Below are 22,615 nucleotides of genomic sequence, written 5' to 3'. Positions count from 1 at the left end.
TCTCCCTGCAGCCCTTGGGGCTGGCTGCCCCCTGATGGTACACCCCCATCTCTGGCCCTGACCCAGCTTGAGCTTGATGAAAGCTAAGGAACCTCTGCCACAGAGAAGGGCGTGGGGGCCCATCTGGTGTTTTTTCCACCCTGTCAACAGTTTGTGACTCTCCGATGGGGTGAGGGACTCCAGGTTAGAAGCAACAGATAGGGTTCTCCAGGTTTAGGAGGGATCCGATGCTCCTTTCTGAACAGACGCCCCTTGCGTCCTGCGTGCTGTCCACCTTCCCCGCTGGGCTTTGGAGGGGACGGACCGAGGCGGGCCGCAGAGATCCCCGAGCGGGCAGTGCCCCCTGGTGCTCGCGGCGGGGATATGGCGCGGGGTGGAAGTAGTGGGGTAGGAACCGAAAGAGGCACGCGATACGCGAGACCCTCCCGGCCACACCTCTCCCTTCCCTCCCCAGGTCTGCCCTAACGGAGTAGCTCCTGAGCGACGGCGCGGGCGGGCAGCTGGGATCTGCCCCCCTCCTACACCGTCGTACCCGCGCGACTTCTCCCAGCCCGCGGAGGCCGGGCAGGGAGGAGCCGGGCCGGGGGCGGCCTGGCAGGAAGCGGCGCTTACCTTCCGCTGCAGGAGGAGCAGGTGGCTGCAGCGCGCGCCGAGGCCCCAGGCTTCCTGTGCTCGCCCGCCGCTACCGTTTCTCTTCGGAGTTCCTTGGGCCACCCGGCCGCCGGGCCGGCCGCATGGCCCAGACCCCCGACGGCATATCCTGCGAGCTGCGAGGTAAGCGCTGGCCCTTGTCGCCTTCTTGGCTGGGAGGAAGCAGAGCAGCCCCAGAAAGCAGAGGCCCACCCAGTGCCTCGTGGCACCGGGCAAGCGGTTCCCTCTGCTCCTCGGGAGGGCTTGCCGGCCCAAATCCACTCCACTCCTTCCTCGCTGGCCCACAGATGAGCCCAGGCCCCCTAGCCCGGTACAGACCGTGAGCATGAATTGACCTCCATGGGAGGACCAGTTGCCCAGCAGGCTGCCCTTCCACAGGCGAGATCACCAGGTTCCTGTGGCCCAAGGAGGCAGAGCTGCTGCTGAAAACCTGGCTGCCAGAGCGGGAGGGTGCTGAGCAAGGTCATGTCCTGGTATGGCGGGGGCAGAGGCTGGGAGGGCCACTGGGGCCCCGGCAGAAAGAGGCTCTTGCCCTGCCCAGGGTGTCACACACTCTCTCCCCTCAGGCACTGCTCCGATGGAGAGCCTACCTGCTCCACACCTGCCTTCCCCTGAGGGTGAGTCCCAGGGCCCAGCTGCCACCCCTTGCCCTCGAGCAACTTCCTTGATGAGGGCTGCATCTGTGGTGGTGTCCTTGCGGGCTCTGCCCTTCCAACAGCACTGGGCTCCCGGCAGCAGGCAGGACTGGAGTGTAGTCAGGTCCAGCTCTGAGATCCAGGCTGCACAAAGGACTGGGCTCCCAAGAGGGTGGGGCTTGGGCCTTGGTCCAGGCTGACCCAGGCGCTCTGCAGGTGGACTGCACGTTCAGCTACCTGGAGGTCCAGGCCATGGCGCTGCAGGAGACACCCCCTCAGGTGAGACCCCTAGTGCCCCACCAGGGCCTGCAGTCTGGTCTTCCCCTCCCCCCAACCTGCCCCACACTTGGAGCCCATCCCCTGCCCCACCCACCCACCCTAGGTCATCTTTGAGCTGGAGTCCCTGCCTGAACTGGTCCTGGAATTTCCTGGTGTGGCTGCCCTGGAACAGCTGGCCCAGCACATCGCTGCTGCCATCAGGAAGGTCTTCCCTTGCTCAACCCTTGGGTGAGGCCCAGCAACTGAGGGGGCTGGGGGTGAAGGAGGGCAGCGAGGGGTGCTCTGGATGGCACAGTGGGTGACCTCACTCCCAGGGCCTAGAAGTCCCTTGCCTCCTTCTCCATGTCCCTCCTCAGGAAGCTATTCCGGAGGCCCACGCCCCCCTCCATGCTGGCTCGGCTGGAGAGAAGCAGCCCCTCAGAGGCCACCTCGCCCAGCAGCCCCTGTGGTAAGGGCCAAGGTGGGGCCGCACAGGGCTTCCAGCCTACCCCCTCCTGCATCCTGACCCCTGGATTTGGAGGTCTCACAAACTGAACAGAGCCACTCAAGGCACAGCCACTACCCAGCTTCAGGCTGATCTTCCTCCATCTCTAACCTTTTGTCTCTCTCTTTCCCCCACCCCTGCCCCATCACACACCTGGCACCAACACAGGTGGCTTTTCGGAGACATATGAGGCTCTGTGTGACTACAATGGCTTCCCTTTCCGAGAGGAGATTCAGTGGGTGAGAGTAGGGCCCTCTCTGGGGGCTCTGGAGACATCTGATCCCCCGTGTGCTTTGAATCCCTCCCTACGCCTTGTGTCCCAAGTAAGTTGGAGGTACTTTCTTCCCACCCAGGATGTGGACACCATCTACCATCGTCAGGGCTGCCGCCATTTCAGCCTAGGCGACTTCAGCCATCTGGGAAGTCGGTGAGTGGCCTGCAAGGTCTGTGAAGAGAGGAAGATCCCATGACCCACATTCCTGGGCCTTAGCCTCTCCATGGAGGGGGGATGCTAGGCCTAGGATCTGGCTGGAGGGCCCTGAGCTCTGCCCCTGCCCTTTCTTCCATCCAGGGACCTGGCCTTGAGTGTGGCCGCCCTGTCTTACAACCTGTGGTTCCGGTGCCTCTCCTGCGTGGACATGAAGCTGGTGAGAGCATAGGGGTGGTGGCGGGGGGTGGGGGGGCGGCATGGCCGGGGGGCCAGGGTGCAGCCCACTGAGCGCCCCCCACCTTCTGGTTCTCAGAGCCTTGAGGTCTTGGAACAGATTCTGCACATGATGAGTCAGTCATCCCACCTGGAGGAGCTGGTGCTGGAGACCTGTGGCCTGAGGGGGTAGGGGGGACAGGGTAGGGATTGGGGAGGGGAGTCTGGGGGCTTGGGATGGAGAGACTAGTGGCCTGGGGAAGAGTTGGGAATCCAGGGTCAGAGCCTCACACCTGGGGTCTGGTCCCCAGAGACTTTGTCCGGCGACTGGCCCAGGCCCTGGCAGGGCACACGAGTTCCGGGTTGCGGGAGCTCAGCCTGGCGGGGAACGTGCTGGATGACCGAGGTACGGCTGAGCCTGGGGAACCCCCGGTGGCTGGCGCTGGAGGAGGTGAGACCCACATGGCTGCCCCCGTCCCCCAGGCGTGGCTGCACTCAGCAGACACCTAGAGCATCATCCTGGAGCCCTGAGGAGACTCACCCTCGCGCAGACTGGGTTGACGCCGCGAGGTAGGCGGGCTGAGGATGGCTGGGGGAGGTGGAGCTGGGAGGTGGGGCAGCCTGATTGTGAGCCCCCTCCTCCACCACCAGGAATGAGGGCTCTGGGCCGGGCGCTGGCTTCCAATGCAGCCTTTGACTCTGCCCTAACCCACTTGGACCTTTCCGGGAATCCCGGGGCACTGGGGGCCTCGGAGGACAATGGGGTGAGTGGCCATCCTTAGGGCGGTGATTGGGGGCGCCGCCGGCAGTGGAGTGTCAGGAGGCTTTTGGTGGGGTGATCCCTGACTCACTCCCTCCCATCTCCATCCTCCCACCAGGGCCTCTATAGCTTCCTGAGCCGTCCTAATATTCTGACGTTCCTGAATCTCGCAGGCACTGACACCGCCCTGGACACTGTGAGGGGGTGGTCAGTGGGGGGGATGATTTGTGGGGCCGGGCCTAAGGCCCAAGGGTCGACTGGAGGGCAGGGCGGGAAGGGGCTCAGTCCCCCGGCCAGTGTAGCCCACACGCTCCTCCCGCAGCTCTTCGCCTCGCTGTCCCGCGGCTGCTGCGCCAGCCTCACCCACCTCGACGCTTCGAGGAACGTGTTCTCCCGCACGTAAGGGGGCGGGGCGGGGCGGGGCGGGGGTGGGACTCTGCCGGGAGCCGCCTCCCCGCGCCAGGAAGCCCACTGCTCCCGCTCCCCCGCCCCAGGAAGTCCAGGGCTGCGCCTGATGCGCTGCAGCTCTTCCTCAGCCGCGCCGCGACGCTTCGGCACCTGTGCCTGGCGGGCTGCAAGCTGCCGCCGGACGCGCTCAGGTCAGTGTCCCTGCCCACGGCCAGGTCCCCGTCTGTGCGGCCACCACCCAGGCCTGGCCTCCAGCACCTCACCCCGCTCGTATCGCACCCATGACCCTCCTGGCATCCTGGCCCTTCCTTCTTGCTATTCGCGCTCTAGGGCCCCTGTTCCCAGCTCCCGCCACCCCCTGTGACATTCCCTCCCAGGGCGCTTTTGGAAGGCCTTGCGCTCAACACGCACATGGACGACCTGCACCTGGACCTCAGCGCTTGTGAGGTGAGCGCCCGGCCCGGAGATGAGAGCGGGCAGTGGACCCACACGTCGGCTGTGGGGCTGGGGCTGCGAGGCGGAAGCGCTGGGCCGTTGCTGGCCTGATCCTCCCCACCTGTGGCCTGTTGGCCTGAGCGCGTTCCACCTTCCACCTTCAGCTGCGCTCCGCCGGCGCTCAGGTGATTCAAGACTTAGTGTGCGACGCTGGCGCAGTGAGCTCCCTGGATCTGGCGGATAATGGTGAGGCCGCCCAGAAACCCATACTCCCACCATCCACCAAATTCCCACCCCTCCCACTCCCGCAGCCTCGCCTTGTGCCTGACCTGAGCCACCCCCAGGCTTCGGCTCAGACATGGTGACTCTGGTGCTGGCCATCGGGAGGAGTCGGTCCCTGCGACACGTGGCGCTTGGAAGGAACTTCAACGTCCGGTGCAAGTGAGCCCCCATCTCACTCCTGGGCCTCCCAACAGCACCCCACCAGCCGGGTCTCCCGCCAACCGCTGCCCCTGCCCACAGGGAGACCCTGGACGACGTCCTGCACCGGATTGTTCAGCTCATGCAGGATGACGACTGTGTGAGTTCGCGGAACCATGCGGGATCCTCAGGCAATGGACCCCTGTGACCCCTCCTACTCCTGCTCCCTGACCTGCCTTGCTTGCTGACCACTGACTCCAACCACAAATGGCTTTCTCTTAACCCCAGCCCCTGCAGTCCCTGTCCGTGGCTGAGTCGCGACTGAAACTGGGCGCCAGCGTCCTGCTCCGGGCCCTGGGCGCCAATCCTAACCTGACAGCCCTGGATATCAGCGGCAACGCCATGGGGGACACCGGCGCCAAGATGCTGGCCAAGGCGCTTCGGGTCAACACGAGGCTCCGGTGGGCGGGGTCAGAGGGGTGGGACCAATGGGGGAGGAGGGCGTGTATGGAGGGGCTTACTGGGCTAAGGGGCAGAGCTGAACGAAGCGGAGCAAGTGGCGCGCAGGGGTGCTCCAGACGAATGGAAAGGCAAGCGGGGTTGGGTGGGGCCTTGCAGAGCTCCGCCCCCGACTGAACCCTGGCCCGGCCCAGGTCTGTGGTCTGGGACCGGAACCACACGTCTGCTGTGGGCCTGCTGGACGTGGCACAGGCCCTGGAGCAGAACCGCAGCCTGAAGGCCATGCCTCTGCCACTGAACGATGTGGCCCAGGCGCAGCGCAGCCGCCCTGAACTGACAGCACGTGCCGTGTACCAGGTGGGGGTTCCCTCTGTTCCCCGCCCTCCTCTGTGCCTTGGCCCCACCCCCCACCACTTCTCAGTATCTCTTGTGCCCAGATCCAAGCCTGTCTCCTGCGGAACAACCGCGCAGACCATGCTTCTACTGACTGCACCTCCCGCTCGAAGCCACTAGGTCTGGGGTCAGACCCCTCCGAACAGGTCAGAATCCCCTCTCTCGACGCTGAGCACACCGAAGGTAGGGGATGGGGAGAGCTGTGGCAGCTGAGAGCCTCCGTAAGTCTGAGGCTCTGACTTTCCTGGGGCCATGGTGCCTGAATCCTACTGTCCCAGACAAGTCCCTTTCCTTGATCTGCAGAGGAGCCAAAGGCTCTTGAAATAGTTCCCCCAAATAACATTCTTAGTTGCTTTTTTAAAGCATTTTTTTTCCTTTCTTTTAATTTTGAACTAATTTTAAACTTACAGAAAAATTACAAGACTAGCACACAGAACTTTTTTTGTCCTGAGCTGCTTAAGAGTATGTTGCTAGCAATATGCCCTGTCACCTATGCAAATACTTTACGGTGTGTATTTCCTACAAACCTTTTCTTTTTCTTTTTCTTTTTCTTTTTTTATTTTCTGGCTGCTCTGCACAGCTTGCGGGATCTTAGTTCCCAGACCAGGGACTGACCCCGGGCCTGCTGCAGTGGAAGTGTGGCGTCCTAACCACTGGACTGCAGGGAATTCCCTTAAAGCATTTAAATAGGCTCCCCTGTTAAAGACAGGAGGTATTTTAAAATCTTCAGTCATTTCTCTCCACCCCCAACTGTAGCCCCACCTGTGACTTCCCATTCACGGGGCTTCCCTTCCCTCTCCACTGACCTTTGTTGTGGCCAAACCCAGTGACCCTTTTTCTGGCTTCATCTCCCTCCAGTACCTTGTCTTGGTGAGATGTTCCCCATCCGTCCATTCCCAATTCCCACTTCTCTCCCAAGCTCCAGAGCCCAGTCATCATGACCCAGACATCCTGCAGGGGCTTCACATTCTATGTCTTCAGGTGATCTCATCATCTCCCACATCTCTCTCTTCTCTCTACCCTGGAGCCCAATCTTGCTGGTGCCCACACCCACCAAGTGCTGTGGACAGAGCTTCAGTCCATGTCTCTCTTGGCCACACCGAAGCCCCCACAGACCTCCTTGGTTCTGCCTCTTGACCGACTCTCTCAAACACACCACTCTTTACTCCCACCCCAACTATGCTTTTCTCCCCCTGGTCCTTCCTCCATGGCTCCTCACTCCCATTTCTCTTCATCCCTCAATCTGTCCTCTAGCTGGATGATGAACAGACTGAGCTTCTAAAACACCGACATGACTAACAGCTCTTTTCCTTCCTATTCTGGACACTTAGGAAGTATATATAAAGTCACTACAATGAACTAAAGGAGACATTGCTCTCCCTCCTTGAACAGATAGGGTCCCTAAGTGGCTGTCCTGATGGTATCGGTTTCAGGACCTCACTCACCCTGTTGGAGACCTTAGGAAGGAGGCAGTCAGGGGATGGGGAGGGGACCAGGCTGAGACTGATTCCTCTTGCCCTCCAGGAAGTGAATGAACTGTGTCAGTCGGTGCAGGAGCACGTGGAGTTGCTGGGCTGTGGGGCTGGGCCCCAGGGTGAAGCTGCTGTGCACCAGGCCGAGGAGGCCATCCAAAATGCCAACTTCTCTCTCAGTGTGAGCACCCCCTCCCACTACGAGGACCCTTCCCCTCTTAGGTGTCAATTTGCAACTCCTTTTCTCCTTGGCCTCCAGATTCTCCCCATTCTACATGAGGCTGGGAGCTCCCCAAGCCACCAATGGCAGCTGCGGCAGAAGCTGGAGGGCCTCCTGGGACAGGTGGGCGAGGTCTGCCGCCGGGACATTCAGGTGAGATAGTGCCCTTGCCCCAGCCCCACCTCCATATTCAGGCTTGACCCCCATCCATAGGCTTGCCTGTGATATCCCCTGAGTCAATGTTCTGTGAGGGTTGGAGCCTCAAGCCAATTGGTCTGGGCCCCAGCCACACCCTCACCGTGCTCTGACCTTCGCCCAGGACTTCACTCAGACCACACTGGACACCACAAGGAGCCTCTGCCCACAGATGCTGCAGGGACCCAGGTGGAGGGAGCAGCTAGAGGGGGTCCTGGGAGGCTCAAGGGGTCTCCCAGAGCTGCTCCCAGAGTACCTGCTGCAAGATGCCTTCACGAGGCTCAGGTAGGCTGGATAGGGCTGGGCTGGGCTGGGTAGAGACAGCACACTAACCCTTGCCCTCTGTTGCCATCAGGGACATGCGCCTGTCAGTCACAGGGACCTTGGCAGAGAGCATTGTGGCTCAGGCTGTGGCGGGTCTGAGTGCAGCCCGGGATCGGCTGGTGAGCAGGAACTGTGTGCTTACACACACACACATACACACACACACATACATACAGACATACATACACACACATGCATACACACACACACACAAACACACACACACACAGTGACGTGGCCACTGCCTTGCAGGGGTTCTGTAATGTCTTCTGGGGTTAGATAGCCCAGGGGTATTTCAGGGTTCCCTTTGCACTGATATGACTATGGCTGAGGCCCTGCCTGTCCATCTTTGGGGTGCCTGGTATTGCAGGTGGAGAGTCTGGCTCAACAGGCAACAGAGGCAATGCCCCCTGTCATACTGGCACTAGATGGAGGCGAGCCCAGCCCCCCTGGGCCTGGGGAATTGGAAGGTCTTTTCTTCCCTGAGGAGAAGGAAAAGGAGAATGAAGAGGAGCAGAAGGTAGGTGGTCCTAGAACTCTGGGCCTAGAACCCTAGATCTTCCCATCTTGTTCTGGAGTGTGGAAGGAGGGGAGGCAGCTCCCCGCCACCCCAGGCTGAGTTTGTGTCTTCCCCACCAGGATGACAGTCCTCCACAGAAGTGGCCTGAATCCAACCGCTGTCTTCACCTGGTCCCCTCCACTCACAGTAAGTCAGGGCCCGGGGGAAGAGAGCTACTCAGGTTGGGCTGAAGTTCCATTAGACCTGGACACCTAGACACATACATTCACCCCTGTCCCGGGAACTCCCTGACCCTTGAGTGGGCTGGGCCAGGACCCCCGTGCAACGTGCAAAGTTGGGGTCCGCTGTGGTCAGTTAGCACAGGGTGGGACCTGAGCAGACCAGGGCCCCGACACAGTCTCCTCTCACCTCGTTACCTCCCCGCCCCCCCCAACCCTTTCCCTACCACCAGGATGCGCATGCTTGGCGGCGCCGCGCGCCGCTCGGGGCCGCGCTCAGCACCACGGACAGCGGCGGCGGGGGAGGGGCGGGCAGCGTAGCTGGGCCCCTCCCCGCGCCCTGGGCGGGTCCCCCGCCGCCCTAGCGCCGCCGCCGCCACCTCCCTGGGCTTGGCGCTCGGTGCTCTTCTGGCGCTCTCCCGTCAGGTGCTGCTGAGGAACCAGAGCCGGAGCCCGAGCTGGCGGCTCCGGGGGAAGATGCAGAGCCGCAGGCGGGGCCATCCGCTCGTGGCTCTCCGAGCCCCGCCGCCCCTGGGCCCCCGGCCGGCCCGTTGCCTCGCATGGACCTGCCACCCGCCGGGCAGCCCCTGCGCCATCCGACCCGGGCCCGGCCGCGGCCACGGCGCCAGCACCACCACCGCCCGCCGCCGGGGGGCCCCCAGGTGAGCGCCCTACCCCCACTCCAGAGCTCGTGGAATTGGGGGTCGCGAGTGGCCCGTTCGCACCTTACGGGTGATGGCCTGCAGGGAGGTGGGTGCCCAAGACCACCTGGTCATACTGCCGAGTTCTGGCTTCTTCCTGGCCAACGCCCCCACCCCATGCTCATGCGGGGTCACGAGTGTGTGGAGAGTGTGTGGATTTCGTTGAGGGAGCGCTTGGGTGTAGGACTCTGCCTCAGGTTGGCCGCTGCGTCGGTAGATGTGCGAGAGGGGGTGTCTGTCTTATCCTCCCTCCCCCCGGGGTTAATGAAAGATGCTGGGCCCCTGGCTGTGGGGACAGTCCTGCGTTTACTGCACGTCCAGTGCGGGTGTATGTGTGGGCTGGGTACTGGCGCGGGCAGTGGGCACGGGGCCAGAGGCGGGGAGGAGCCGGCTTGAGGCCCCCCAGAGGGTCTGACGCAGCAGCAGGCGCCGCTGAGCCGGCAGCAGGCTGGGTGGGGTGGGGTGGAAGGTACTGCAGGGAACTGTTTGGAGCAGAGGGGATGGCAAGTGGGAACGTGTGACCCAGCGGGTGCGTGGGCTCTAGCCCGCTGGTGACCAGGTGGTTCAGGGTGTTTAGGATACTCTGTGGGACAAGCATGGGCGTGAACTGGGTATGTCCAGGGCCAACTACAGGCGAGGGGGGTACGTGAAACCAGCATCTCTGCCCACCATCTGGGCAGTGGGAGAGCTTGTGTCAGCAGCCCTATAGGGTCACTGCAGCTCCCAAGTCCTGGAGTTGCCCAGAGCCTGCCGTTGGACAAGGAAGGTGGAGAGCAGTCACAGTTGCACTCAGCCCAGAGCCTTAACCCTGTGGTGTTCCTCAGGTGCCCCCGGCCCTGCCGCAGGAAGGGAATGGGCTCAGTGCCCGTGTGGACGAGGGCGTGGAGGAATTCTTCTCCAAAAGGCTGATCCATCAGGATCGCCTGTGAGTAAGGGGCAACTGCAAGGGGTGGGAGAGGGTAGAATGCTCCATGGGCCTTCCCACTTACTGCTGGCTGTCCCCACAGCTGGACCCCCGAGGAGGACCCAGCAGCCGAGGGGGGTACCACCCCTGTCCCCCGTACACTTCGAAAGAAGCTGGGCACTCTCTTTGCCTTCAAGAAGCCTCGTTCAACACGTGGGTCACGGCCTGATCTAGAGACCAGCCCTGGGGCAGCTCCCCGCTCTCGAAAAACCACACTTGGGGACTTGCTTCGGCCACCAGCCCGTCCTGGCCGTGGTGAGGAGGCTGGTGGGGCTGATGGGGGCACCAGCAGCCCCGACCCCACCCGCAGGAGTCGGCCTCGATACACTCGGGAAAGCAAGGCCTACTCCATGATACTGCTACCTGCTGAGGAGGAGGAGACAACATTGGGTGCCAGACCTGACAAGGTAAGGCCTGGTGACAGGGAGCGAAGGCTCTGCAGGAACAGTGAGGGCCGTGGGCTCTCTCCCCACTCGGGTATCTCTGTTCCCAGCAGCAGCCCCTGGAGCGGGGAGACACAGAGCTGGCCCCAACCTTTGAACAGCGAGTACAAGTGATGCTGCAGAGGATCGGCGTGAGCAGAGGCAGCGGGAGTGCCGAAGGCAAGAGGAAGCAAGTGAGCTGGGAAGGGCCACACGTGGGAAGTCAGGAGGCAGGTGACACGTAGCTCGTTTTATGTGGGTGATTTATGTGACCAGGAGGAGACTCATGACACACAGCCAGGTCTGTCGATTCTTTCCCTCCCCACAAAAGTCAGAGTCAACCTTTCTTCTCTCTTGGCTTCTACCCTGACCCAGGCCACTGATACCTCCTCCTTGAAGCGGATGGTCCTTTCTCTGCAGATCTAACAGAAATCTGGCTTTGCCATCTGCATTTGAAATAGCAAATCCTCCAGCGGCTTCCTCTCAAGACATTGCCCTGACTCCTAATCCTGCCTCAAGGCCCAGTGGGGTCTCAGCCCTGGTCACTGCTTTCACCTCACTGCTCTCAACCCCGGTTCATCTCAGAGCCTCTACACAGGTTCCTCTGTCTGGAACTCCTCCCTGCCCCACTTCCAGCCTCTCATCCCCACCCATGGGCTACACCAGGTCCCTCTTCATCCATCCCTGTATTTCCCTGTGGGCCTTCCTTGACTCTCTTCCATGGCCACCCTGCTGATGCCACTCTCTGATCACAGTTCCTAATGAGAACCACCACCCTACGGACTATCCCTTTAACAACTTCAGGAAAATAAGAAACACAAATGAAGTGAAACTCAGCTTGAATTTAGAAACATTAAGGTATAGAAAGTGAATCTCAGAATTAAGAAATTACTGTGTGTGTCTGTGCTTGCATATGCTTGTGTGTGTTAACTGTCCACCATCACAGACTGAGCTCCAAGAGGACCAGGACTGGGTTTGCCATGTTCTTGCCCAGCCCACGGTGGGCATTTAGTGGCAGTTATAACAAGAATGAATAAAAGGACAAGGCTAGCATGAGGGTGGGACAGGATCAAGCTTGACTTCCCTATTTCCTACAGAGCAAAGATGGAGAGATCAAGAAGGCTGGCTCAGATGGTAAGTGGGACCCTGGGCTATGGCAGTACATTTTTGGGGAGGAGGAGATAGATAGATAGTCCCCAAGGGGTTTGCTCTCCCTGGCAGAAGAGTGGGAATAGCCATGTTTTTCTTCCCCTCACTAAGCCTAAGCCCCCAGCCCCGCCTTTGCAGGTGACATTATGGACAGTTCCACAGAGGCCCCTCCCATCTCGATCAAGTCCCGCACCCACTCTGTGTCTGCTGGTGAGTGAGGGCCACTGTGTATGTTGGGGGTCATGCAGGGACAGGCTGGAGGGGATCAGACCATTGGTCAGGTTCACCTCCGGCGCCTGGCCCAGGTCTCGGCTCACACTTTTCTCCCTGCAGACCCTTCATGCAGACCTGGTCCAGGGGGCCAGGGGCCCGAGTCTGCCACCTGGAAGACACTAGGGCAGCAGCTGAATGCAGAGCTCAGGGGCCGTGGTTGGGGTCAACAGGATGGTCCAGGCCCCCCCTCCCCTTGTCCCAGCCCAAGCCCCCGAAGAGCCAGCCCCTCCCCAGACAGCCTGGGCCTCCCAGAGGATTCCTGCTTAGGCTCCAGGAATGAAGGTAAGCAGGTACCCTAGCCCCCACCCAATACTGGGCTAGGGCCTGGAGGAGTCCCTGCTGGGAACTCAGCTCCTCTGGGGACCCTGAAGGTGGGAGGCAAGGGCTGGAGCGGGGGCAGCTGTTGGGACCATACCCTGATACCCTGGCCTCCCCCAGATGGCCAGCTGAGGCCGAGGCCTCTCTTGGCGGGGCGACGAGCAGTGTCTGTGCATGAGGACCAGCTCCAGGCCCCTGTTGGTGAGGGGAGACACCTCCATGTGTGCTTGAGTGCAGGAGGAGATGGGGGAGGGTGGGCTCCCTTCGAGGCTCTGGTCCTCGGAGGGGGCCACCAGTGGCGTGAGGGGTTGAGAAATCAGGGAGCCAGAGGCCAGGAGCAAGGGTCTGCGAAGCCCTTCCTACTAGCCCTGGCTCTACCTCCACAAGAGCAACCTCTGCCAGGGGTGGGAGGATGCCGGGGAAGGGGGAGGCTCTGAAGGCAAGTGTGCGTGGGGGTCGAGGACAGGCAGCAAGCCCTTAGCAACCCTCCCCAAGTCTTTCTGTATCCCTCAGAACGGCCCCTGCGGCTGCAGCGCTCCCCTGTCCTCAAGCGCAGGCCAAAGCTTGAGACACCTCCATCTCCAAGCATAGGTAAAGGGGGCTGGAGCCAGTTGGGTGGGCGGCAGGACTGCTCAGTCGACAGTCCTGACCCTTTCTCTCTTCCCCTCTCCCTGTGCAGGATCTGGCCTCGGAGCCGAGCCTCTACCCCCCCAGTCTACAGAGCCCTCGGGCCCTGAGCGGAGCCCATCATCCCCAGCCACAGACCAAAGAGGCAGCGGCCCCAACCCCTGACCTTCTCCTTTCCTGCCGCATGAGATTATTTTATTAAAAAACTTAAAGGAAGCTGGCGTGGAGCCCTGTTTGTTTATCCACCCCCAGGCACGGACCTGTGCACGCATCCTCCCACGTGCTCACATGACCCCTCACACCTGGGTTAGTTCCGCCTCCGGCTGTGGCTCCATCAGAAAGTGCAAGGCCCAGGCCACAAGCTGGGGAGGGAGCCTGGGAAGAGAACCATGGTTGTAGGCCAATGGAGACTGGGACAGGTAACCAAGAGACTGGGGGCACCCCCAGGCACTCACCTGGCAGCTTGGACCTGGGCACACAGGGAGGGGCAGGGTGGCTCGTACTCATATTGGAAGGCAGAACCATCACGATGCCTCTTTTGGGGGTCCTGAAGGGGGGGGTATGGTGTCTGGAGAGGGACCAAAAAGGCCCCTAACCTCATCCAAGGCTACCCCCAGCCCAGCCCCATTCTACCCTCCAGTTGTAAGGGGTGCTATGCTCACCCAGACAGGGCTGGACTCCAGGGCTCCCTTGGTGGTTCTTGTCCTTGGAGAGTGCTGCCCGGTCTTGGGGGGTAACCCTAGCTCCTTGAACTCCAGACTAGGTCTCTGGGTCATGGTTACATGGGCCTGGTGTAGACTGGGGACATGGCCAAGGGGTGACAGACTTGGGGTGCAGCTCAGGGGTGGGGAGTTGGGTACATGGCTGGGGTGTGGGGAACTGGGGGGCAGGGGGCCATGGGCTGAGCAGATGGTTGACAGGGGCTGGGAGCTGCCCTTTTGCGCTGGGTCTGGAGCAGCCAAGGGCAAGGCAGGCAGAAGGCTGATACTGGCACCACTTTCCTCTGACAGCATGTGGCTGGGTAGGGCAGGGGTTCCTGAGGAGGAAGCGGACTCACCATGGGCACAGACCTCTCAGCTCAGACTAGCTGAATGACCTGTGAACATAGGCCTGCAGGAACTGTGTTCACCCCCCCACCCAGCTGTGCACCCTTTCACAGCATCCTGTGTAGCCCAGGCATCTAAATGATAGACAGCACCAAGAACATGGGGCCTGAACACCAGCTTACCTGAGGAACTGGGTGAGGAAGGAGGAGAGGAGATGAGAGTCAGCGATAGGTCCTGTAGAGCCGGGTGTGGTGGGGGTAGCTCAGGGCCTGGCGGTCAGGGGAGGCTTATCAGCACGGAGGGCACTGGGCACGCAGGCACTCCCCTCTTGACCTCTCCAGTCCTCCTTACCCTGTGCCCTCTGACCTGGGCCCAGAGAGCTCAGGATTTGCTGGTCATTCTCAGAGATGTGCAGCCATAGGCTGGGGACAGAGTACACAGCTTCTCCCTGTAGGATGAGAACATTCAGTTTGGCCCTTGCCCAACTCCCCACTCCGACATGTCCCAAGAGAAGCCCCAGACTGACCGTGGCTCTGCAGCGTGAGGTCGCCCAGCGGGTGAGGGGGGTTGCTGTGCAAGGGCCTGCCAGCATCAGACAGCTCTCAGCCAGGCTCACTAGCGCCCCCCGATGCTCCTGGTCCTCCTCTACCTCATCCAGAAGTTGGGACAGTGAAAGGCCTAGGGACAGAGGACCGGGGGATGGGCTGAGGCTCAAAGAAGAGGAACGGGAGTGGGGGGGAGAAGGACTTATTAAGGAAGCAGGGGGGTGATGGCTGGAGAGATCACTCTACAGGGAGTTAGGGCAACTGGCCAACCCCTATAAGTACCTGCACTGGGGGAGGTGGACTCTGAAAGATGCTCCCTAGAGAAACAGAGAGGACAAGCCTGAGGAAAAATCCTGAAGCCTATCTGATAACACAAGATTTGCCATTCCCTGACCGAACCACACCTGACCCAAGAGCCCAACACCGAACTCACTCCAAGCAGTCATAGAGCTTTTTCCGCACATCCGGGTCCTGGTTGCTGGGAAAGAGAAGTAGTAGGCAGTCAATATAACTAGGAGCCCAAGGCCTACGCCAACGCCAGCCAGGCTTGGGTGGGGAGTACAGCTGGAGGGTGGAGGCACCACTTACCAACCAGTCACCCGTTCCCGGGGCTGCTCCGTGGGCAGCAGGCTGAAGCGGTCCACCTGGAGGTAGAACTCCGCGGGCTGGAGGAGTGAGTTCAGGGACCGGGTCTCAGGAGTTGTCAGGAAGTCGGGCCCAGTAACCCACCCAAGCCAGCCTCACCACTCACCGCGCCTCCCTCGGCGACTTGGACGCGGACCCCGCAGTTCTGCAGTAGCAGCAGCCGGCCTTCTGCCCCTCGAAAGCCGAACTCCTTCTCCTCCCTGCAGCGAGCGCGATCCTCACTAACGCGCTTGCCTGAACACTGCCCCGCCCGCCTGGGACCCGCCCGCCTGAAACCCGCCCACTTCGGGCTCAAGGCTCTTGCTCTCCCACCGGATTCCAATCTTCCCAGGCTCCGCGGAGCCTCTCTCACCAGTCCGAGGCGTTCAGAGCCTCCCGCGTCACCAAGCATCGGATACTGTGGGTCCCGTCGGACACAAGTAGCGTGGCCCCTTCAGACGTGTCAGGAGCGCGGGACGGGCCCGGGGCCTCGGCCTCCTGCAGTACCTGACGGCGACGACCTGCGTCAAACCCACCGCCCGGGGCCCAGCACTGGTCTCCAGGCCCTGAGAAGCGGGTGGGGACTCACCTTGAGCAGCTGCCCCGCCCGCGGGCTTGAGAGTGCCTCTGACCCTAGAACCAGCTCTCGAATCCAAGGCCGCAGGACCAGACTCCCCAAGCCTGCCATTCCCGCCGCGGTAGCCAGCCGAGCACCTCTGGCCCGCGTTTTCCGCGGGCGCCGCAGCCCCGCCCCTCCTCGGAAGAGGAAACGTAGGGCGGCTGGGCGGGACCTGAGGTCGAGGTCCCGCCCATGAGCGTGCCCGCGCGTGCGCACGAGCGCGTCCTATTCGGGAACTTGTCTGCAGACCCGTGTAGGTTCAACTGTATGCTGTCCTGCTTACTCTTCCCCGAGCATCTCTCCCAAGCAGCGGCCGGGCGTTTGCGCCGTTCTTCAAGACTCCTGTGGCACTGGGCAGGAAGGGGCCAAGGGCTGGCTCCGATGGAGTGGGGGGGATCTGGGGCCTGAGGCTGCAGCCAAGGGTGGTCCGAGTGGGTGGCTCAAAGCCACTTCAACGCCTGTGACCCCAAGGAGTTCAGCAATTATTTGTTGTGACTCAGTTTCCTCATCTACAAAATGCGCAGTCTTGTTAGGCCAGTAGAAATAACAGTACATAGCATTCATGCTTCCCTGGTGGCGCAGTGGTTAAGAATCCGCCTGCCAATGCAGGGGACACGGGTTCAAACCCTGGTCCGGGATCCTACATGCCGCTGAGCAACTAAGCCTGTGCGCCACAACTACTGAGCCTGCGCTCTAGAGCCCGTAAGCCACAACTACTGAGCCCGCGTGCCACAACCACTGAAGCCCGCACGTCTAGAACCCGTGCTCCACAACAAGAGAAGCCACCGCAATGGGAAGCCTGCTCACTGCGACGAAAGAGTAGCCCCCGCTTGCGGCAACTAGAGAAAACCCGCGCCCAGCAACGAAGACCCAACACAGCCCAAAAAAATTAATTAATTTTTAAAAAGATTAATATGATAAATTTTTTTAAAAAGTACACGGCATTCAACAAATACTTCCCTCTCTCCCCTCGGATCGGCCAAGCCCCTCCCCCAGATTCCCGGGACGCGGGGACCGTAGCGTAATGACGTAAGAGGACGCAAAGATTCTCCCACCCTTATCTCCGTTTCCTAGGAAACGTGGACTCCGCGTTCAACTCCCCGTCGCTGCCCCCTTGACGTCACGGTCCGGACAGGAGGGCGGGGCGAGTGCTACCGCCAGGGGCGGGGCGGCGCGGGCCGGCCGGGCTGTGCACCTGCGCCTCGGCGGTCCGCCTGGGGCATCATCCCCGGCCCGCCTGGCCCCGCCATGGCCAGGCCGCAGAGGACTCCGGCACGCAGTCCCGACAGCATCGTCGAGGTGAAGAGCAAAGTAAGGGCCCCTCCAGCCCCGGCTCCGGCCTCGGCCCTAGGCGCTTCCAATTCCCTCATTCTCCCCTTCCTGGCTCCTTGGTCCCCAACACCTTTTGCTCTCCTCCATCCTCCGCGTCCCATTCTCCGGCTTTTCTTCTCCCTTTCCCCCATCCATCCTCCTTCCTTCTACTGCCGGCCTCAAGAGTCCCTCTGTGGCCTGGGTACCTGGAGGGCGGGGAGAAGACCTTGGACAGCGTCCCTTGTACTGGGTGCAAGGCTGCAGCTGTTGTGAAGCCCCCCTGTCTTTCTCACCCCTGCCACCTTCGGAACTGTGGTGAGAAAGGGCACGGACTCCACCCTAACCCCTCCCCGCCCCCCCCCCCCCACCCCGGCCTCCAGTTTGATGCCGAGTTCCGACGCTTCGCGCTGCCCCGCGCTTCGGTGAGCGGCTTCCAAGAGTTCTCTCGGTTGCTGCGTGCGGTACACCGGATCCCGGGCCTGGACGTGCTGCTTGGCTATACGGATGCTCACGGCAACCTACTGCCCCTCACCAACGACGACAGCCTGCACCGGGCCCTGGCCAGTGGGCCCCCGCCGCTGCGCCTGCTAGTGCAGAAGCGGGGTGAGGAGGATGGGGTACAGTGGGCAGCCTCTGTGGGGTAGGGTGACAGGGCAAGTCTACAAGGGTTAGTCCATGCCCAGTGTGCCCAGGCTTCACCCTCTGCAGTCCCTGCCCTTGGCCTGACCTCCAAATGGCAGGAAATAGCTATAGTGCCCCCTTCCTCAGGCCTTGGCCTGATGGAAAAGGGCCCAAATGGGAAAGCAGGGTCTCTGATCTCAGCGTCCCCCTCTCCTGCAGCAGAAGCTGATTCCAGTGGCCTGGCCTTTGCCTCCAACTCTCTGCAGCGGCGCAAGAAAGGGCTCCTACTTCGGCCAGTGGCACCCCTGCGCACGCGGCCACCCCTGCTAATCAGCCTGCCACAAGATTTCCGCCAGGTTTCTTCAGTCATAGATGTGGACCTACTGCCTGAGACCCACCGACGGGTGCGGCTGCATAAGCATGGTTCCGACCGCCCCCTGGGTTTCTACATCCGAGATGGCATGAGTGTGCGCGTAGCTCCCCAGGGCCTGGAACGGGTTCCAGGCATCTTCATCTCCCGCCTGGTACGAGGGGGCCTGGCTGAGAGTACAGGGCTGCTGGCAGTCAGTGATGAGATCCTCGAGGTCAATGGCATTGAGGTAGCTGGGAAGACCTTGGACCAAGTGACGGACATGATGGTCGCGAACAGCCACAACCTCATTGTCACTGTCAAGCCAGCTAATCAGCGCAATAATGTGGTGCGTGGGGCATCTGGGTGTCTGACAGGGCCTCCTTCTGCTGGGCCTGGGCCTGCTGAGCCTGATAGCGACGATGACAGCAGTGATCTGATCATTGAGAACCGCGAGCCTCCCTGTTCCAACGGGCTGTCTCAGGGGCCTCCATGCTGGGACCTGCGCCCAAGCCGCCTACTTCCTGATGCCCGCAGCTCTCTGCCCTCCCTGGATGATCAGGAGCAGGCCAGCTCTGGCTGGGGGAGTAGCATTCAAGGAGATGGTAGTGGCTTCAGCCTCTGACAGGCAAAGATGCAGCCCCTTGCCCTTCCAGGCAGCTGGGACATGGCAGGGACTTCCCCAGTGGGGTTTTTTAGCTTGCTCATGGGGCCCTCTCAGTCTGGGGAACATTAAAGGTTTTCTACAAATGCAGTTATGGTCCTTCTGTTTCCCAGCCCTAGCCTCCTCCTTGATCCCACAATCTTGCCTTCTGGCCTGGACATGAGGCAGGAGTGGAGGAGTGATAAGGGCAGCAGAGAAACCTTCCTGTAGTCAAGCAGCAGGAGGGACACCAGGCTTGGCATTTCTAGGGTAAGAAAAGCTCTTATGGAAACAAACCCCACTGTGTACAAAAGGTTTAATTTTGACAAAGGGGTTACGAGGCTGGGATGGCCCTTCCACAGCCACCAGTGACTGGGAAGAGTGCTCTGGGGATACTGCCCATCCCACTGCTCCTGTCTTCGAACTCCACTCTATGATGGGGCCCAGTCCTGCCCTTTACAACCATGTAGCAATCCTCAGTGAGACCCCTGACTCTATCCCCATAAAAGGGCTCAGGCATCCATCTTCACAAAGACCTTGGGGCGGGAAAAGATCTTGATGGCCTCCTCTACCTGTACCAGCTTCCGGTCCAGCTCAGCACGATGGCTCTGGGCTCTCAGTGAATCTGCCCCAGCAGGCAGCAGCACCAGCTCACGCAGCAGCTGGCTCTGGCCTACAGGGGCCCCAGGAACAGTAAGTGCTGGGCAGGGGTGCCTGGTCCCCAGTGGGTTCCCCAGCCAGCTTCCTTTGGCCACATACTCACTCTGGAGCAGATTGCTCAGTGTCTCCAGCCGCTGGTTCTCAGGCATGCAAGTGTGGCCAGGGGGCATGGCCGGGTCCGGCTGGCTGTGCTGACGGGCCTCAGCCTCCTGCCGCCACAGATCCCTGCGCTCCAACAAGCTGCGATGCAACAGACTCAGGATTGATGATCCCAGGGCAGATGTTGGCTCCCACCCACCATAAGCGTCCCTTACCCTGGGTGTTGGGCAGTAGGACCTACTAATGGGGCACGTGACCCTTCTGTGTGGCGTTGTAGTGCTCCTGGGCCTGCCGTTGCTGCTCCAGCACCTGTGCCAGGACTTGCAGCGAGCGAGAATGCCGCCGGGGGGCCCTCTTGGCAGTGCGAGCATTGTGGGTAATGAAGTCCACACTTGGGCCTGGGCCCTGCAGGACATGGCAAGCATGATGAAGTAGACAGCACTGTGTTGTGCCCCTGAACCTCCCCAGGATCCCTGCCCTACCTCCCAGCCCTCACACATCCTCTCACCTTAGCATTGGGACCTGGTGGGGTTAGCTGGGGACTGGGGACACGGGGTGGTGGGAACCCAGGGCCGCAACGGGAATGTGCCCGCAGGAAGTGGGCAGGCTCTGTCCCAGAGGCAGGGCCGGGCTCCTGTAGGCCAAGGCATAGCAGAGGGATCAGTCAGGCTGAGGTCAGGGTCTCAAGCCATAAGACCAAGCCTCTGGCCCTCCTGCCTTTCAGGATCTTTCTCTATCACCAGTCCTCTGGGCCTGGCCTCCTTCATCTTGAAGGAGCACTTCTCATCAGCATTTAAACATGTGTGTTTCTCACATCTTTAAGAAAACAAATACCCCTCCTTCTATCTCAGTCCTGGCTTCAGCCACCATTTCTTTTTTTCTTTCCTTCCTAGCCAAGATTTCTGGCTCTGTCCCCACCAAGGTCACCAACAACTGGTCTCCAAGCCCTCAAATCCAGGGTCACTTCCCTGGTCTCATCGTCCTCAGCCAGATCCTCAATAACTCCTGGGTCTCACTCCTGACATCCACACCTGATTTTCCATCTGCCTGCTGGACACATTCCCACTCCCTGCGAGTCCCACAAATACTTCTGATTCAACACATCCACATATGACCTTATTGTCTTTTCTCTCAATCCTGCCTCTCCGTCTCAGACCCGTGGATAGAGAAGTGGTGCCACTATCTACCCAAGACAGAATCCTACCACCATACATACCCCTGCCCCTGCCCTTCCCATTGTCCTCAGAAATAAACGTAAGAAGTGGATTATGTGGCCCTTTATGATGTGGGTACAGGTGGCTTCTTGGCCTAACCTCACGCTCTTCTTCCCTCACAGTGAATTGAAAACAGCATCCCCACTGCCCACACTCCCTCTGGTCTTAGGATTTCTATCCGTGAGGTTCCATCTCTATAGAATGTTCTCCTCCATCCTCCCCTGGCCTAATTCCTACTTGCCCCTCAGAATCACCCAGCCATCATCACTTCTGAGAAAGCCCCCAGCCCCACTCTGCAGCAGAACCAGCTACCTCTTAGACTCCTGTTACCTTAGTTCCCTGCGGTTTTCCTTCCTCCTCATAACTCAGATCAGAGTACAATTGCCAAAAACATGGGCAATACTTCTGGCTGCCTGAGGCAGGTACCTGCAGCTGGGCCTTGACATGGGACTCCACTTTGTCATACTTGGGTGAGCGCCACAGAGCCTTCAGGGGCCTGGACTGGTCCTGCTCCCGGCTGTGCTCCTGCTCACGGAAGCGCCTCTGGATCTCCCTGATCCGCCTCAGGTTCTCCTTCTCATGGTCTTTAGGGTCCTTCCCTGAGGAAAAGATGTTGCCAGGCTCTGCCCTACATACAGCCCATGCAATCCAACTCACAACAGTGAACACACAGGCCCACACCCTGCCTCCCACAGAAAGATCTCCCTGACATCTCCATCTAAGTCCACCTCGTCACCTTGTTCCCTTCCTCACACAGTAATTATCTTCTTCTATTCCTGATGATTTTCTACATTTTTTATTGCGAAGTATACCATTAATCATCTTGCATATCATATTCACCACTTCACTTGTTTATTGTCTCTCATCTTGATTCGATGATGCTCTTCTCCAACCTTGTTTTCCTAGCACCTATAGGGCCTGGCACACAGTAGACACTCAACAAACAACCTTTCATTGATGCATGAATTCATGAAGCTGAGCTATGGGTTTTCTGGGGGATACCTCATCTAGTCCTCTCCTGCGAGGAAGAGGAGAGGACTTTTATAGTTGGGGAAACTAACACTCAGAGAGGTAAAGCCTGAGCCTTCCTCAGGGAAGGAGAAGCAGCTGCTTTTGATCTCAGCTTTGACTTCAGACTCGCCTCGTCCCTCCTGTCCAGAACTTACTCTTGGGGGAGGCCCCTGGGCCTAGGGAGGTACCTCCGAGCTGCAGCAGCACGCCACCCACGCCGCGCCGGCCACGCTCCAGGATTTCTCGGGCTCCGGGACCGATGCGGGGGCCGCGGGGAGGGGTGGCGTCTAGGTCGGGGTCCGGAGTCAGCAGGCCCAACTTCAGCGCGTTTCCCTCAAGGCGCCCTTGGGCTGAGAGAAGAGACGGGGCGGAGCGCGGAGTTCAGTGGTGGAGCTGGGCCCGACCCTTGCTCTGGCTTCGCCAGGGTGAGGCACCCCACAACTCACCCGAGGCCGGCCGCCGGTAGTAGTCAGGACAGAGCGTAGGGTCTGGGGGGATGGGCCCCGAGATGCGGGACGGACCCTCGCACATGCCGCCGTCGTCCTTCTGCAACAGTGCACCGAGGCCTGCCGGGCTATGCATCTCCGGCCCGAACCCCCTTCCTCAACCCAGTACCTCCTCCCTGGACCCGGGCCCTGACCCTAGCTGTGCCGCCCTGCCTGCGTTCCCGGCCCTCGCCCCGCCTCCCGACCCTGGCCTGCGCTCGCCACCTCCGCTCTCAGCCCACTTCCCTGCCCCGTTGGCAGCTCCTCACCCGGGCAGGGGACTCACCCAAGCAGTTTCACCTCCCACTGCCGCCACCCGACCTCTTTGCTGTTGCCAGGTAACAATGGTTTCCGTCCCTGAGGTCAGGGGCCAATGCCCCTGGCGCAAAGCCTTCTGGGGCTTGTAGTTCCAGCTGAG

General features: G+C 60.6%; 4 protein-coding genes across 13 annotated transcripts; 2 read left to right on the top strand and 2 right to left on the bottom strand.

Moving 5' to 3' along the window:
* Positions 1 to 719: 719 nt before the first annotated feature.
* Positions 720 to 13,144, top strand: CARMIL2 (capping protein regulator and myosin 1 linker 2). 2 transcript variants are annotated; one of them, XM_068527429.1, is made up of 38 exons: positions 720 to 774; positions 1,030 to 1,124; positions 1,218 to 1,268; positions 1,503 to 1,565; positions 1,669 to 1,793; positions 1,922 to 2,013; positions 2,218 to 2,288; positions 2,403 to 2,476; positions 2,621 to 2,696; positions 2,793 to 2,881; positions 3,004 to 3,098; positions 3,176 to 3,262; positions 3,344 to 3,456; positions 3,571 to 3,851; positions 3,947 to 4,051; positions 4,238 to 4,307; positions 4,460 to 4,541; positions 4,640 to 4,736; positions 4,818 to 4,875; positions 5,004 to 5,176; positions 5,369 to 5,531; positions 5,612 to 5,713; positions 7,092 to 7,220; positions 7,299 to 7,412; positions 7,579 to 7,739; positions 7,810 to 7,897; positions 8,149 to 8,298; positions 8,418 to 8,484; positions 8,943 to 9,178; positions 10,042 to 10,142; positions 10,225 to 10,588; positions 10,675 to 10,797; positions 11,701 to 11,737; positions 11,891 to 11,962; positions 12,086 to 12,307; positions 12,464 to 12,544; positions 12,857 to 12,934; positions 13,023 to 13,144. In XM_068527429.1, exons 1-38 carry the CDS (start codon positions 735 to 737, stop codon positions 13,133 to 13,135), a joined length of 4,338 nt encoding a protein of 1,445 aa, XP_068383530.1. In that variant the 5' UTR covers positions 720 to 734; the 3' UTR covers positions 13,136 to 13,144. The 2 variants fall into 2 exon arrangements, with proteins under 2 accessions (XP_068383530.1, XP_068383529.1); XM_068527428.1 differs by lacking the exon at positions 12,464 to 12,544 and having other exon boundaries at positions 735 to 774; positions 3,571 to 3,648; positions 3,775 to 3,851.
* On the bottom strand, positions 12,281 to 16,012 carry ACD (ACD shelterin complex subunit and telomerase recruitment factor). 3 transcript variants are annotated; one of them, XM_068527430.1, is made up of 13 exons: positions 15,775 to 15,952; positions 15,559 to 15,692; positions 15,313 to 15,406; positions 15,150 to 15,226; positions 14,995 to 15,039; positions 14,844 to 14,878; positions 14,543 to 14,694; positions 14,368 to 14,464; positions 14,199 to 14,285; positions 13,633 to 14,006; positions 13,426 to 13,517; positions 13,231 to 13,345; positions 12,281 to 12,538 (listed from the first exon to the last, which is right to left on the bottom strand). In XM_068527430.1, the coding sequence occupies exons 1-12, from the start codon at positions 15,871 to 15,873 to the stop codon at positions 13,267 to 13,269; spliced, it is 1,365 nt and encodes a 454-aa protein (XP_068383531.1). In that variant the 5' UTR covers positions 15,874 to 15,952; the 3' UTR covers positions 12,281 to 12,538; positions 13,231 to 13,266. The 3 variants fall into 3 exon arrangements, with proteins under 3 accessions (XP_068383531.1, XP_068383533.1, XP_068383532.1); XM_068527432.1 differs by lacking the exon at positions 12,281 to 12,538 and having other exon boundaries at positions 12,549 to 13,345; positions 15,775 to 16,012; XM_068527431.1 differs by lacking the exon at positions 12,281 to 12,538 and having other exon boundaries at positions 12,549 to 13,345; positions 14,383 to 14,464.
* On the bottom strand, positions 15,977 to 22,568 carry ENKD1 (enkurin domain containing 1). Of its 7 annotated transcripts, none has more exons than XM_068527435.1 (9): positions 22,484 to 22,568; positions 22,159 to 22,258; positions 21,868 to 22,062; positions 21,128 to 21,300; positions 19,996 to 20,121; positions 19,729 to 19,892; positions 19,492 to 19,628; positions 19,301 to 19,401; positions 17,496 to 18,993 (listed from the first exon to the last, which is right to left on the bottom strand). In XM_068527435.1, the coding sequence occupies exons 2-9, from the start codon at positions 22,241 to 22,243 to the stop codon at positions 18,865 to 18,867; spliced, it is 1,110 nt and encodes a 369-aa protein (XP_068383536.1). In that variant the 5' UTR covers positions 22,244 to 22,258; positions 22,484 to 22,568; the 3' UTR covers positions 17,496 to 18,864. The 7 variants fall into 7 exon arrangements, with proteins under 7 accessions (XP_068383540.1, XP_068383536.1, XP_068383537.1 ...); XM_068527436.1 differs by having other exon boundaries at positions 22,159 to 22,278; positions 22,484 to 22,549; XM_068527439.1 differs by lacking the exons at positions 17,496 to 18,993; positions 22,484 to 22,568 and adding an exon at positions 15,977 to 16,262 and having other exon boundaries at positions 22,159 to 22,467.
* PARD6A (par-6 family cell polarity regulator alpha) lies at positions 16,885 to 18,839 on the top strand. Its single transcript, XM_068527440.1, has 3 exons — positions 16,885 to 17,115; positions 17,496 to 17,718; positions 17,959 to 18,839. Exons 1-3 carry the CDS (start codon positions 17,053 to 17,055, stop codon positions 18,708 to 18,710), a joined length of 1,038 nt encoding a protein of 345 aa, XP_068383541.1. The 5' UTR covers positions 16,885 to 17,052; the 3' UTR covers positions 18,711 to 18,839.
* Positions 22,569 to 22,615: the final 47 nt, after the last annotated feature.

Source organism: Eschrichtius robustus, chromosome 19, assembly GCF_028021215.1.
Source record: "Eschrichtius robustus isolate mEscRob2 chromosome 19, mEscRob2.pri, whole genome shotgun sequence".
Lineage (NCBI taxonomy): Eukaryota > Metazoa > Chordata > Mammalia > Artiodactyla > Eschrichtiidae > Eschrichtius > Eschrichtius robustus.
Note: the sequence above shows the minus strand (reverse complement) of the source record. Positions and strands in the feature narration are given on the sequence as shown.

What these genes read in the sequence shown, in the direction of transcription:
- CARMIL2 (XM_068527429.1), top strand. Translation starts at nt 735, where the DNA reads ATGGCCCAGACCCCCGACGGCATATCCTGCGAGCTGCGAG. An exon ending in TGGACCTCAGCGCTTGTGAG is followed by an intron (nt 4,308 to 4,459) that starts GTGAGCGCCCGG and finishes TTCCACCTTCAG; the next exon opens with CTGCGCTCCGCCGGCGCTCA. An exon ending in GTGCAGCCCGGGATCGGCTG is followed by an intron (nt 7,898 to 8,148) that starts GTGAGCAGGAAC and finishes CTGGTATTGCAG; the next exon opens with GTGGAGAGTCTGGCTCAACA.
- ACD (XM_068527432.1), bottom strand. Translation starts at nt 15,873, where the DNA reads ATGGCAGGCTTGGGGAGTCTGGTCCTGCGGCCTTGGATTCGAGAGCTG. An exon ending in AAGTCGCCGAGGGAGGCGCG is followed by an intron (nt 15,227 to 15,312) that starts GTGAGTGGTGAG and finishes TCACTCCTCCAG; the next exon opens with CCCGCGGAGTTCTACCTCCA. An exon ending in CCCAGGTCAGAGGGCACAGG is followed by an intron (nt 14,286 to 14,367) that starts GTAAGGAGGACT and finishes CCTGACCGCCAG; the next exon opens with GCCCTGAGCTACCCCCACCA.
- PARD6A (XM_068527440.1), top strand. Translation starts at nt 17,053, where the DNA reads ATGGCCAGGCCGCAGAGGACTCCGGCACGCAGTCCCGACAGCATCGTC. An exon ending in TCGTCGAGGTGAAGAGCAAA is followed by an intron (nt 17,116 to 17,495) that starts GTAAGGGCCCCT and finishes CCCGGCCTCCAG; the next exon opens with TTTGATGCCGAGTTCCGACG. An exon ending in CCTGCTAGTGCAGAAGCGGG is followed by an intron (nt 17,719 to 17,958) that starts GTGAGGAGGATG and finishes CTCCTGCAGCAG; the next exon opens with AAGCTGATTCCAGTGGCCTG.
- ENKD1 (XM_068527433.1), bottom strand. Translation starts at nt 22,294, where the DNA reads ATGCATAGCCCGGCAGGCCTCGGTGCACTGTTGCAGAAGGACGACGGC. An exon ending in ATGTCAAGGCCCAGCTGCAG is followed by an intron (nt 20,122 to 21,127) that starts GTACCTGCCTCA and finishes CTTGGCCTACAG; the next exon opens with GAGCCCGGCCCTGCCTCTGG. An exon ending in ACTGAGCAATCTGCTCCAGA is followed by an intron (nt 19,402 to 19,491) that starts GTGAGTATGTGG and finishes GGGCCCCTGTAG; the next exon opens with GCCAGAGCCAGCTGCTGCGT.